The sequence below is a fragment of the Nanorana parkeri genome, unplaced genomic scaffold, assembly GCF_000935625.1.
Source record: "Nanorana parkeri isolate BGI_ZX_2015 unplaced genomic scaffold, ASM93562v1 scaffold632, whole genome shotgun sequence".
In the NCBI taxonomy this organism is placed as follows: Eukaryota; Metazoa; Chordata; class Amphibia; order Anura; family Dicroglossidae; genus Nanorana; species Nanorana parkeri.
Window position 1 is genome coordinate 552,366 of NW_017306900.1, and position 15,387 is coordinate 567,752.

Genomic DNA, 15,387 nt, shown 5'->3' on the forward strand with positions numbered 1-15,387 from the left:
CTCAGCATCTATTTGGATTAGGGATGCACCGATACCACTTTTTTAAGACCGAGTACCGGTCTTAGTACTCAATCAAGATACCAATTACCGATACTTTGTGTTAAAGGGACAGGTCACATTTTTTCTAAAGCAATACAAACTAATGGTTTAAGGTCACTTTCTTAATATTATGATTCATAAGATGACGAGGGAGCATGACGCCGGCTTCCCAGCCAATCAGAATGTCGGGCACTGCGTCATTACACGGCGCCCGGCTTCTGGATTTGCTAGCTTCCTGACCAATCGGGAAGCCGGGCAGCGCGTCATTGCACGCTACCCGGCTTCCTGATTGGCCGGGAAGTCGGCTCCATGCTCTCTCATCACAAGTGACGAGAGAGCATGGAGCCGTTTCCTGGCCAATCAGGAAACCGAGCAGCGTGTAATGATGCGCTGCCCGGCTTCCTGATACAGGAAGTACTCGTGCTAGGTATCGGAGCATTTGGGTGAGTACTCGTACTCACCCAAATACTCGGTATCGGTGCATCCCTAATTTGGATTGCAGTTGCCATGGTGCTGCACATGGGATTAGCTATAACACCAGTCATTTGAGGTCTTAAAAGTTTGGTTGAGAGCTGAAAATTGGCACACTGGCAACTCTGACAATTACCACTGGTTTCATTATACAATTAAAATGGTGGGTCTAGTGCCACTTAATCAAGCAGGTTAGAATGAAGATTACGCTACTATTCTGATGGCGTACTATTTTGTTAAATTGTTGATAGGTCCGAGACATGCAACTTTCTTGGCCTTGTACGATTTGTTTTGGGACAGTTCTATTTCCAGTATACACTGTTCGATATTTACTATTGATCTACCAGATCTAACCATTAAACATGAATAGGAAAAACATAAAAGATCAACTGAATCGTCAGTCTCCATTGATGCTCTGCAATCACAGCTTGGATTTGAAGAGTATCAAGTAGCAGGGACTGAAGCAAATCATACATCATTGTTGGCTATTTTGCAAATCTGAATGCAATCCATCTTGCAGATACATTCCCCGGAATGGTGTACCTGACATAAATCAAAAACTGCTTAAGGTTCGTGAGAAATAACCTTGCTTGCTGTACCAAGCAGCAATTAACTTTTTAACTCATATGTTATAAAGCTTTCATCAGTCAGCTGAGGACCTGTCATCATTTGTTTCCTGTCATGAATCTTCACTGTCCAGCCTTTCAGAAAGCAATTACTTTTGTGGGCAGCACAATTAGGATAGTGTTGGAAGCATCAGATGAAAGGAAATAAGCTGGGCTTATTCCACCTATGATGCCCATCTGCCTTTTTACTTTGCCGCCCAAGAAAGAGGCTCCATCATCTGTTCAGCATGTCAAAGGTTGATGGAGTACCATCTGCAAAGCTTGCAGAACAGACATTAAGAACACAGGTGTCCATGTTAACTGGTGTGACTTCCCCAACACATCTCACTTGTGGTTCAAATGACATGGACAGCAGGCGATGAGGTCTACAGAGGCAGGATGGTATTGTAAGAAAACATCTGTGGGAATGGAGGAGATGGATGATTTGTATTCTATATATAATACTGGCAAAAGGTTAAAAGAAAAATATCGCTCAAAAAAAAGTGGAGCATAAGAACTAAGGCAACTGATTAGGATTTGTTAGAAGCATTAATTGTAACGAATGAGAATGAATTGGTGACAAGGGGAGTAAGGGTAGTCGGTGCTTGGCACAGCTATTGGAAAACCAGCTGCGTATTCCTCACAGCTACATGCAGAGAATGGTGGAGGAGTGCAGGAAAATCAGACTTTTCTAGCACGCAAACACTGCCTACCAGCACAGATAAACAAAAGGATTAAAAAGAAAGATGCACCCTCTACTAGCACCAGCTCCCACCATGATTCTAAAAACAGGTGCCTGTTTTTATCTAAAGAAGTCAAGTACATAATACGTAAAAACCAATGTGGCTGTGTGGAGATTTGTATAATTTAACATCTTGGAACTGAAAATAGCAGCAAAACGCACACTGACTGGTGAGCATTTAACAGACTCCCACCAGTTTCGTTAGAAAACAGTGAGAAAGCATTCATTAAAAATAATGCACTTTTGTTTATTCTTCACTTCATTATGATAAAAATGCCAGACAAAGTGCCCACATTTCCGGTATTGAATGCAAAATATTGTAGCCTGGATCCAGAGAAGGGAAAGATCTATGGGAGGTAAACAATCAGCTGCTGCCCCCACAGCTATGGATGATTATCAGTGGAATAGACAGGCCCTCGGGATTGTGAGGTAGTTTATTTTCCAAGGCCTGCAGTAGTGAGAAAGATAAGAGGAATGATAGCAAATTCCAGCATAGTAACCCAGGTGTGCAGTCAGCTTAGTTATCTGCAAGGCCTCATGACAGCACACTGGGCTAATTAATATGTCTTGTTCGGTTATAGGAGCAACATACCAAAATAATATTTTATTGGGCCTGTTGTATGTATGCAGCATATAGATTGTGACCAGAAAATGCAATGCATTTCATGAAAATATTATTGCGGAATTGTGCTCTTACAACAGAATGGATCCCAGCTTCATTTCATCAATACTGAACACAAAAACAATCCTCATTTAAAGTGAACTTTGGGCACAAAAAATTATCATTTAAATATATTCCTCAACAGCCACAAAAGTATATACATACACTTTGTGTATGCCATATGCTTTTGCAAATCCAAATATTACTTAGAAAAACTATAGGAGGGGGCGGATAGAAGACCAGTCACCCTGCACCAGGAAAGTTAGCAGCAGAGACAGGTCTTTACAGTAAGCTCCTGCTCAGAGGCAAAGTTTTACACTGGTTACTGCACAGATCCGGAAGAAATACACAAAGCACCGCAAAATTCAATAAAAATACACAGCTCTTATATTTAGACAATATTTGCTGATCCTGGCTTTAATATTGGCAGGTGGAGACGTGCAAATTATGTCTTTATGCCCTATAATCAACTGTAAATCCAAAGCCATTGGTTTGTAGCACAGAAAAGCCTAGAGAGCCATGTATCCAACGTGCATAGAGCTAATTCATTCTTGTTTACCATTCTTGGTAAATAAATGATTTTTATGGAGTATGGCTTGGTAGAGCAATGCTTCAGAACCATAAACTTAAAACATTAGATTTGTATTATAGAGATGATAAAATGATTAACCAAAAAATGAACACATTATGTCCTAAATATTTAGATCTGTAGTTGCCATGACCCTGCACATGTGATCAGCTATGACATCAGCCATTTGAATGCCTGAAAGTTTGATTAAAGCGGATTTAACACAATGGCAACTGTGATGGTCATCTCCAGAGACATGCATTAAATGTAATGTTTTTGCAAAACAGTTAAATTGGTGGGTTCCACTTTAATGAAAAAGCCTGTTGCTTGGACTCGATGGACTTGTGTCTTTTTTCAACCTGACTAACTATGTAACATTATTGCCATGAATTCACTAAGGAGTTTGTGAAGTCTTTACTAAAACACATGTATTTTTACAGCTTGGATTAATTTCTTCTAAACCAATACTGCCACTGAACCAGTATATTACCATGGGCCAGCATTACCAGTGAAAACAACTGACAATGTATGGACTAGTGAATAAAACAGGATCCATTTCCTCCACTGTTAATGTGGCAATATTGAAATTGAAGGTCTACGTTGCTTGAAAATTTCCTAAACAGCATATCATTCCTATTAATACACACTAAGAGCTGTTTTAGATTTTATAGGCAACTCTGTAAACCTTGCTTAGATCTACAAACATGTAAAAATACTCACCCTATAATTTCTACAAGATGGATTGAAGGCATTTGTTCCACACACAAACAACGTTTCTTCATCCCTTTTTAGTAGAACCTTAATAAAATTGTGGCATTCATCCTGCAGATGGGATAAAATCAAATTTAGTTCTATGCAGCAAGTTATCACGATAGCACTAAATCAACTCTCCATGTCTATTACTCCATGTCTAACCTATCATGACACCATTCAACACTTTTGTTTAGCCAGCCATGATTATGTGTCCCATAGGGCAGCACTCTGTGATGTAAATGTGTTATTAAGCTTCTTTCTGTCCATAAATAATGAAGGCAGACATTCATGCATGCATGTATGGTCCATCCTCTTCATGCACTAAAACTGTGCTGGGGGACTATGAGCAGACTGAACATTCCCGTTTATGTCAATAGAGATAGGAAGAAACACTACTGCTGGTACCATTTTACGGTATATTGGTGGTAACAATAGTGACTGGAGCAAACTTTCTAATGTGTCCAGCTGACAGCAACTAGCCAGCAGGCTTGGGGGTATCCCCTTTAACTGTTTCAGCATAAAATGGCTTTCAGCTCATTTGAATGGGCACTCAAATCTAATCCACCCATTTTCAACATGCGAAGGAGTTCTGTCTCAAGGATTTCAACAGCCCATTTTGGACCATGGATACATATGCCTTTGTATGGCCTAATCATTAGTTTCAATAAGAAGTTATTTATTGCCAGGTATATGATGTTACTCTGTTAGCCGAGTAGTGAGGGCAGAAGGACACAGGAGTAGTGAGGGCAGAAGGACACAGAAGTCTTTCGAATGCTGGAAAAAAAAACATTTTATGTGATCACGCAATATAAACACAATAATCTGGGTAAAAAAAAAAAAAAAATCAACATACATTCTTCAAGGAAACCTAATATTAAAGTGTATCTCTAGGTGAAACTTTTTTTTTTAAAGTTTTGGATAGAGTGGGGAATGGTTAGAACCCTTGTCAGATTCCTTTGCTGTCAGTAGCTGTTTTTAAACATTTTTCCCTTACCTCCTGTCCTGGTGACATTCTTTCATCAGGACACAAAGTAGGGAGACATTTCCACAATGACGGCCACAAGCAGCAGTGATTCTAACTAACTATCTCCTACTCTTAGTAAAGGAGAACTATTGGGAGAGTAAAAAGTACTCTTCCCAATAGCCGGCATGTGACACCGGAGCTGTCACACTGGCTCTACAGCTTGACAACTGAGCAATCATGAACCGCTGATCACTCCGCTCACAGCGGTAGGTGGAGTGATCAAGCAGAGAGCAAAGGGATTCCTCTTCTCCTCTCTGTTCCTCCAGTGCTTACTAGAGAGAGAAACAGGAGAGGGGGCAGGCACTGCTCGCTCTAGAGAGGCCGAGCAAGCTGTCAAATCAGGCAGTGGGGTGGACCCCGACAATATAGTTGTGATCTTTCCTGGTTGCAGCACGGCTCTGCACTGTAAGCATAAAGCAGGCAGTAGCCCACTATATGCTGACTTAGGGTCACAGAAGTACCTTATTACTCTTTTGACCCATAAGAGAACTATAGCCAAAAAAAAGGTTTGGTCATAGTTCGCTTGTGGAAAAAAAAAAACCTGCCAAGGAAGTAAAAGTGAAATCTCGAACAGCAGAAAATGGCAAAAAAAAACAAAAAAAAAAAAAACTTTATTGGTTGGGTGGAAAAAGGCTGAAACACCTTGTCCCTGTTAGAGATTTCTCCACACTCTATCAAGCAAAAGAAAGAAATACTATTGACCGGGAGGTTTTGACGGTTTTGATCTAAAACTTAAAGTAAGCAATGGGCTGTCTTAAAATGTCTGTATAACGAGCGAAGTCAAACATTTTTGATCTGCATGCTTCTTGGAGTTGGCCGACGTAGAAAGTACTAAAACCATTACATCTGCACAACAGCCAATCAACTAGCATTTTCAGAAGACTGACTGGGATGGGAATCTCTATATTTATCTTGGCTCACGTCTCATTTAAAAAAGAAAAGTTAAAATTTTTGTTTAACACAAAAACAATGTTGCAGTCTGCCTTCCAGTAATGCTAATCCTATTCCTAAGGTCTTGTAGGGGTTTCATTTTAACATGATATTTATCAGTAAACACGCCACTGTTCTGCAATTTAGAGTCACCAAGTTAATTGAAAAAATAATTACCGCTGGAGCAGCGTGTGCTGTGATCCATAACACATCACAGGCTCCCAGCACAGATAAGTGTCTAAAGGCTAACCTTTGGTGTCAGACAGAGAAATGGAAACTGCTTACCTTATGCTTTCCCTTCATTCTGCAGGTGTCTACATCCGGCTGCTTGGATTTCCATGTCAGTTTCTGCAAAGATCAGGTGAGGAAAAAAATCAATTAGCGCTCCAGAGACTGCCGTGTCTGATTTTTAATGTCAGAGTTGAATTCTGGAAACAAGCAGCAGGACAGAGGTTTAAGCGATGCAAGTGTCTCCCTTGTGATTAATTGTCATCTATTTAAAGCATCATATAATGCAAAGTTTGAAATGTCCAACGTGTTCTCTTTGACAGGTGTTTGGTCATTTGGGCAATACCGCCATGCAAGGCTATGTCAGTTGTTGATTGCCTGTCTGTACAGAGCCCCGGAAAGCTTGGCTTTGCTGTCTCTTTACTCTGTAGACCAGGATAAGACATATTTACTGCTCTATGTTTGTGTGTCACTAATAACACACTAGTGTACATGCAAGATGTAGAAATGTCAGGCTAAAAAGAAAATGGTATCGCAATGAATGGAGGCAAATACATGACACACGTAGTTGTTGTCTGTATCAAGGGATGGCTTTATTAACGTTCTCCTCATAGCTCTGCGCACCACAGGCATAACAATATGCTAATGAGGCATGCAGCTCTAGCAGCCCATATAGAAATCCCTGGGTAGAGTTTCACACCATCAGCATAATAACACTGAGAGAAGTACAAAGTTAAAGAAAGAGATGCTCAGTATTCCAAAGGAGGATTTCGGTCTCTTTGATGTGAGCTCTATTATCTATATAATAGATAAGAGTTGGGAGCAATGCATATTTAAGAAGTTGTATAGGATTCTTAAGCAGTGCATATATATTGCTTGAGAATGTTCCTTACTATTAAGCACAGAGGTATTAGCCTGTTGTGATATATCCAGTTCTTCAATGCCCATTCCTAGATTAGTTTAGTCAAAATCATTTTTTTATAACGTGCCTGAGCATTAATAGGTATCCATACACATTGGACAGTGCTTGGATTGCTCAGTAACAACCCAATTGCATAAACTTTTTTTTAATTATTTGATACACCCACGCATGTAAACGTATGATACAGACTGTGCTTACCTGATCTGTACTAAGATAAGAGAACAATGGTCTATTGATTTTTAAATGGTCCAATACATGTACTCTGCATTATCTTTTGACATCCAGCTTGTTGGCAAAATCAAAGTTTTATCCAACGACACCTTTAAAATGCAGTGGTGCAAATAAAGACAAGGTTGGTTTCTAGAAGGATAACCTACTGCCCAAAGGATTGGTTTTTTTTTATCCAAACATAGCTTGGACTGCTATGTTACAGTTAATAAGGTATTCTAGAACCACCACCTGTGTAGCCATCTACAAGTCTAGGTATTGAAACTTGTCCATTGCAGACACCCAGCTGTCTCATCTGTAGGGGCAGGAAAAAAAAGATACGCAGCCCAGATTTATTCTAGAAGATGCTGCGGTCTGTAGCAAAGTGACAGCTTCCAGAATAAAAGGTTCAGTGGACTACCGTGAACATTTTTCTAATTTCAAATACAATACTGATAGGCCCAATAATTCATTAAGTGAATGGACAGCTATTATATTGTCCTAATCTGTCAACATAAATCTTCGCTATAGTTGCTGGAGGCACTAAGCAGCTGCACTCACAATCCATGTCGACTTCTGACCTTGAGAAGACACATCCTGGCCCTGCCCTATTCTTTCCCACTTAAACACTCCAGACCTGTGTTTTAATCATCACATGTTATTCCATAAATCTATATTTGTTAATTAAATTATTTAAAAAACACCAAATATTGATATACGGAAACTGTAGTAAACCCATGGGGAAAATATAATGCAGGTACACAGTTTTGAATCTGCCAAGCCAGTTCACAATTCTTATAACTTTTTTGAATTCTTGATAAAGTAGTGTATGAGATGGTGTGCCTTATGTAATACATCAATTTGATAGCCAAGGAGTGAGTAAAAGCATTGCACCAAGGCAATCACTTATTAACAGCAAGACAAAACATTGCTAAAACGCTTGTTTGTGTTTTAAGTAAATGTTAACACATAATGCAAATGCATAACGCAGCTGGATGAAAGCCATTTGATGGATAATCCTGCGGGCATTCCAAGACATTTCCATCAAGGCAACATGAAGGAGCTGAAGTCTTTTCACAAATGCATTTAAGAATTGTATTTTCTCTTCAAATATGTTTGGCCCTTTATCTGCTGAAAGTAAGCTGCAGCCCTCCATCTATACGAACCACAAGTCACAGCATGCACAGCCAACATGTGGCACAACATGCTGGATCTCCTAGATATTCAGTTACAGAGTGGCAGCTTATCCAACAATTTTCTAAAGTAGCATGGGCAAAGGAATAGAAGGGACCATGGGAGCATTAATGATGTTTACCTTATCTAAAACTATGACAGAAAAATATGTATTCAGTAAATACAGCATAGCAAGCATATTTACATGCAATACCATGCAGTTATAGATCAAGATTGCGACAGGCACAACCATTATTGCAGAACCCACCACTCCAAACAATACTCACTTTGTTGAAATAGATTTCATCTGAGTGTGGTGTGTCCAGGTCTATCGTATAAATGTGATCCCTGAAAAGAAAGACAAGTACTATTAAAAAAATATATTGGATATTGATATATCTTGAGGATCAAACAATATTTTACTGAATCAATTATAAACAGGAAAGCATTCAATTTAATATAACAACATCTCAGTTTTGATACCAAATTGAAAGGCTAGCTTAAATTTCAAGTTAAAATAAAAAAGGGCAGGTTACAAATGTAACACTAATCGGGCTGGCTAATGTGGGCAAAGTTCAGTCCCATTTTGTATGTATTTTTTTATAACAAAAGCCCCAGTAATGATTAAAAAAAATTAAAAAACTAGAAACAAAAACAGTGATATAGTTTAAATTCCAAAATATATGTCATTCACTAAACCATTCACATCAGTTGCTTTTTTCAAACAATACAATGTAATGTCTCTATCAGAGTGATACAGACACATACAAGGGCTTATTCACATTTGTTTGTATGTTTTGTCCTATGAGGTGAAATCAGAAGAGCTGGAGATTCCCTATGTACAGTATATGCAAATAAGAGAACACAAACTCCATGTAGATAGAAACGCTAGCAGATCTAAACCACAGACTCCAGACTTGAAAAGGAAAAAATTGCAGGTTTGAGACACCATCCTAATGCTTATCAACAGTAATCAATCTGATTCTGGATATTGGGTTTCCAGTACAGGTTAGAAGATAAAATAGTAATGACTGATATTACCATGTGCAGCAGTCATAAATGTAATTCGATCACTGAAGTTGTGCTACCCCAGATCTCCTTTTGGCCCTGATAACAATGGCCACCCTTTATAGCAGTGGGGCCACGAGGTTCTTGTAGTGTCCCAAAACTAAAGTCAGATGGAGTGGGAAGCAGTTTGAGGTCTCTGGGTCTTGTGAAGCTAGCACAAAAAAATCAACTCTTTTTTTTATTTTGTTTGAAAGCACAATCAACATAAATATATAAGTTGGAGCTATAACAGCATCCTGAAAAATCAGTCAGTTCTAATCTTAGATTCCACTGACAAACTCAGAATGGCCATCCTGGATATTAAAGTTATTCCTTTCACTGGTGCTTTTTGCAACCAGTGAAGGTACACAATACTTGCTGGTTCTACACAGTATTGTAATAGTAAGGAGTAAAAATATGTGTAGAAAGAGTCAGTCCAATGTGCATAAATTGGCCATTTTTGGTCAACTGCGGAGTGCTTCAATAACAGAAGAGACCTATGCATGGAAAATGCATCGTCCTCAAAAGCTTTATATAATGTATGTTCTATTGTGATGAGGTCTAACTTTTAATCACCTGTGACTACTGAATGCTATTCATAGCTCATTTACCTCCTTTACCTCATTTACAAGCTAGTCTGCAGTTAAGACTTACTAACCCTAATCTCAACATTAGTAACTTTAATCCTAAAGAAATCAGCAAGCACATTTGTGGTTTCCCTATATAGTGCCTAAAAACAACGAATAGGTAAAGCAGCAGCACCGATTAAAGGGTTAATCCCACATTTCAGGGTAAAACTAGTAAACCGTTTACACATTAAACCACATGCCAACACAACCAGAAATGGGTTGAGGATTTTGAACAAACTACTTAACGCTTGTGGCTAAATTCTTTTGTAATTAGGTTCTGTTGTCTGCCAAATGCTATAATATGGAGTGTTCTGGGTTTGCAAAAGAAAAGAACCTCTGTGTGCTTCCTAGGAGCTGGATGCTGCAGTTTATCACACAGTTCTCTTTAATGGCTAAACCACAGTCTGGGTCATTAAAAGAATAATATTAGCTTTCAACTTAATTTGCTGTGCCCACTTTGTTCTGCTGCAAAGCAATGCCGCAACCCAGCACAACACACTCAATAATCGTACCCTGTCTTTCATAGCTAAATGCTACAAAGCCAGCATTAGCGAACAACCCCTGGACTGTGTCTGACCAAAGTTAATTTGCTGTTAAGTTGCTGTTTTGATATTCGTTGTTACAATGTGTTTGCGTGAACATGTTTACAGGTCCCTCATAAAGAGGCAATATAGGGCCTTTTCACTTCGCTAGTACATAATTGCCAAGGAATCCTCATTATTATGACCACACTGAGTAACCATGAAAACCTTTCTGCTTGGCTTGCTTTCTCCCATAATGCTAAGTACATTGCATAGCATAGGCGGCCCTGCCTCAGTGGAACTTAATAACGGGATAATTGTATTCTCCACCTCTGTTTGTTAACACAGTGAGAAACTTCCTTTTCCAAAGGATCCCTATGGCTCTTCTAACTACAGCCCTTTCCATGATAAACAAAAAGACTTTGTGTTGCTCAAACAGTTTCACAAACTGTATGTTATAGACCAGCTTGGCATTTTGCTGCATTAGCACAAGCAGAATAAGGAAAAACTTCTTCATAGATGTTTGGTGGATGTGGCAAAGATTCTGTTACCATGACATAGTCTTGCGGGGTAAGACTATTTGCTCAGTGCTACTGGCTGTTCATGACCTATGATCACTCTCATAATGTATGTTTACAGGATATGTGCTACAACAGCTGCTGAATTAACAGCTCTGTGGATTCTTGGGAGTGAATCTCTTGACATGTGTTGATCCGCACAGTGGGAAACCATTCAGGGCTTCAGTCAAGGTGGGTGTTCAATGAATTCCTGTGTATTAATGCATTTCTTTGCAATACACATCCACTCGTGACATGCAGATGTTTGTTGTCTACATTATTTATGAAACAAAATCAGGGTACGTATTAAAAATGGTCTCACAGAACACCACATACTAGAACTTCGTTTTATACAGACAGCGCTTATTTCCTTTAAAAAAAAAAAAAGAAAAAAGCACATACGCATATTTATTGTAAACTTGTATCAGAGGTTTCAAAAGCTGATGTTGGGACTCCGCAGTCCATTGACCGAACTGAAGGAACACTTGCGATAATGAAGTGAAGGAGGGGACATGGTATTCCCCACCTTACCCTGCATCCTCAGAGGCCACAGCCCTAACCTGTGTAAGCTGCAATGGCAGAAAACCCTCTGTCTGCTGGTTTTAAGCTGGCCATACACAGGTAGCTTTTTGCAAAAAAAACATTCATACAAAAAATCTGGTCAGAACATTCGATAATCTCATCAAAAGACTTGACGAATGTCATTTCAAATTTCATTTGAACATTAGATGTTGAAATGAATAAACAACATTCACTGTTCAAGTATCATTCATTCAAGAAAATGTTTCCATGAGACGTCTTCAAATTGTTTACATCAGTGTGGTCAAAAACAATCAATTTGACCCCATTAACTATTAGAAAACAAAATTAATGTTCCAGAAAAATGTTTTTTTCAAATGTATGGCCAGCTTTATGTAAACAGCATTTGGTAGGCAGCTATAAATAAGCCTGGCTGATTTGGATGACAATTTTGATGCAGTTTTCAAGTAGTAGCCAACTGTGTTGTACCATTTGGAAAACTTAGATGTCAATGAAGTCTTTCTGTAGGAAATCTTTTAACATTTAGTAATGCATTTGTATAAAATGTCAGATGCATACATAATTTCCCAGGCATTCCACTTAATACACACTGTCCGAAAGCTGGACTCCAGCCTGCTGACTGTATTATAAAGCAGAAGTGGTACAATAATGTGGCCAACCCTCAACTAATTTTTTTCTCTCTGGTGAGCATGCATGGGCATGCAGCAGAACCTGACCTGTCCCAAGTGCTGGTCCTACCACTACCAGTGATGCTGTGCAATAAATTACAGGAGACTGATATCAATACAAATTCATGTACTTATACCAGTTGCAATTAAAAAATAAATGTCATTATTTATAACCGCATTGATTGGTGTTTTTATATCTGCCTGGAGTCCAGCTTGAAAGCTAGCAAGATAAACTATACAAGATTTTTTTTAAATCACAAAAGCAACATAAAAGGTTTCAAATTATCAGGAGCTCTGTTTCTCATTATTTTATCTCTCACTTGAGCGCAGATTGTACATTTTTACATAGATCGAAAAATGAATGCATACACATGATTGACATGAACATTTCCACTGGTAAACAATCATATATGAATTACATTCAAAGAACCGTAATTAGAACAAGCCCAGATCCCCACATTTATTCCAGTCTGCTAACACGAAGCAGGCAAATCTTATTGTCTGCTATGGTAATTACCTATCCCTTTTAACTGGTACAATATTCTGCAATAAAACTGGTGAGAGTGGAGAAAGATGAAATTGTACACTATGATGATGAGAAGGATATCACACCAGTCAAAGGTCCAAAGCTCACAGTAATTAAAAAAAGAGAAATACTTCAGCACAGACAGAATAGAGATGGGGATGTTCTATGCATGTCTCTCAGCTGATCCTTGTAATGATAAAGGAGAGGCGCCACAGATGGGACACTCCAGTATCAGAAACAAGGCTGTGTGTCAGTGTCTCCCAATTTTCACAGCAAAAACAATTAGGGAAAAAAAGTCTGCAGGGAGTGTATCAGGGATTGTGAACAGATTCCTAACAGGCTTTCAGCATACAATGGTGCTTCTGTCAGAATATTACTTTTTCTTTCTTGTAATAACAAGTCATTAGAAGTCAGCTTCACTGACTGATTTGAAAATGTTTAAATTTCGTTAGAGAGTAAACCTAATTTCCTACTCCTAACACATTAAACCTTCACCAAACACATAGGGGGGAATTTATCAAAACTGGAGCAGACTAAATCTGGAGCAGATTTGCACTGTAACCAATCAGCTTATCTGTCTCATTTTCAAATCTTACCTTAGCAAACTGAAGAGAGAAGGTGATTGGTTGCCACTGCTCCAGATTCTGTCTGCTCCACTTTTGATAAATCCCCCCCCCCCCCCCACAGTGTGTCCACCAGATTTGACCTATTTTTGACACCTTATGTCTGAGTCGCTTACTTATAATATTATTATTATAAATTATGTCTTTAGCACCAACAGTTTGCGCAGCATTTTACAATATAAGGAAGACATGGCAATTACAATAAAATTCAAGACAAGATAAGGAGGGCCCTGTCCGTGAGAGCTTACAATCTAAAAGATCCCTTGTTTAACAAATATACTGTAATGTAACTAATTTTTTCTTAGAACTGGAGAGGTATGCTTTCATCATTTCAAGGGTAAACTGAATCATGTGATGCCAAGTTATATCAAATTGCAATTGTGGCACTCAGAAAATCTTTATTAAAGTGACCTTAAACTTGGTCTCAAAGGTTTGTACGGTAATGTTGCTACAGTGCAGAAATCTTATGGTCCATGCAAGTACATTTGATTATTTTTAAATTGACCGTTCATCCCTTTGGAAACCTCCTAGGCCCAGGTGTACATGGGGCCTCACTTCTGTGATTGAGCTACAGCACACCTAAGTCCATCAAAACCCTTGCAGTGAAATGGCCGGGAGGATGGGCAAAACTTAATATGGATTTGGGCAGGAATTGAGGACACAAGAATGGATTCGAAGACCTACACTGGTCATTGTAGGCACCACAAAGTTCTTGAACTACAGCACTGTTACCTTAGGAATGTTTTAGGCCAGGTCACAGTCACCTAAATAATAACAGCACATGATTCAATAAAGTATAAAGACAGTCCTTAACTGTTTTAAAACTCAGGAGAGGAATATAATGCAGGTCTTCTCATAAGTAACACGCCTGCTCAAAGACAGGTGCAAAACATCTGAGGTGACAATGTGTGCACCAATGAACCATAGCATAACCCTAATTTACATACAAATGAATATGGACTAAAGTGAAAAACATTGATATTGCTCAGGTAAGATCCTAAAAGTAGCAAACAATCTCTCACTCAGCATTGTTAAATCAGAAGGTATTTTATGTAAAGAATCTACAAAATAAAATCTACACATATACTTGTAAAAAGTACTCTACTTTTTCCAGGTAGGTATGAATAACAATGCATTGATAAATGCCAGGTAGAGGAGTAAATTGTAATGTTTCATATTTAGAGCCATTTCAGACCATGATGAGGCTCCCTGCAGTGTATTTTAATGATCCTATTCTCAAGATCAGAACTGTGATCATTATATTTAGCTACACTGAACATATAAAGAAATGGTAAACATTATTAATCTTTCTGTTTATCTTCAGAAAGTGGAAGCCAGTTGTAATCATTTTAAGGCTAACCTAACAATACAGAGAAGACCATTTTCGATTACTTTTTAACAATGAAACAAGCAAAGTCCGTACCTAGCAGCTATGTACAGCGTCCGGTTCATTATTATGATCTGTTGGATGTCCATTTTGTGCCTCTGTGTGTTGTTTCTTCCAGGTTTGTGCCCCACAAATACCGGATACTGCTTTGTATCTGCCAAAAAATAAATACAGGTCACAAAACGTCTTAAAGAGCCCTTACACATTTTTATTTCTCAGGATGTTTGTTCACACAGTGGGACAATCACATTGGGGCACACAACTATAAACAGTCCATTAATCTGATGTGCTTTAGAACACTAAAAACCAATAGGTGACATAGTGGATATTCAAGAAACGGAAAACTAGAGAAAACAATAGCCGATTCACACGGTTTTGCTTTCAAGTACCTTTTTTTCTCACCCTGGGTTTCAGAAAAGTTTTAAGCTTAAAGGACTTCAGGGACCATCTTTCCTGACCCTCCTCCTACTCCGACTCCTTCAAGCATCATTTAAGATTTATGGTTAGAAATCTGAACCGATCATTTGATAAATTGCTAGCATTGACATTTTCCGGTATGAGAAATA

The 15,387-nt window shown here is 38.6% G+C and overlaps 1 protein-coding gene across 5 annotated transcripts in view; it reads right to left on the bottom strand.

Moving 5' to 3' along the window:
- Positions 1 to 15,387, bottom strand: part of SEMA6A (semaphorin 6A) — a 198,364-nt gene that overhangs the window by 101,426 nt on the left and 81,551 nt on the right. For 4 of the 5 annotated variants that reach the window (XM_018563109.1, XM_018563106.1, XM_018563105.1 and 1 more), the window contains exons 3-6: positions 14,858 to 14,975; positions 8,611 to 8,671; positions 6,079 to 6,141; positions 3,807 to 3,908 (exon numbers count right to left, since the gene is read on the bottom strand). In XM_018563109.1, the coding sequence (XP_018418611.1) occupies positions 3,807 to 3,908; positions 6,079 to 6,141; positions 8,611 to 8,671; positions 14,858 to 14,975 (344 nt within the window). Of the gene's footprint in view, positions 1 to 3,806; positions 3,909 to 6,078; positions 6,142 to 8,606; positions 8,672 to 14,857; positions 14,976 to 15,387 lie in introns of those variants that run through there. The other variant, XM_018563107.1, reaches the window with a different exon arrangement.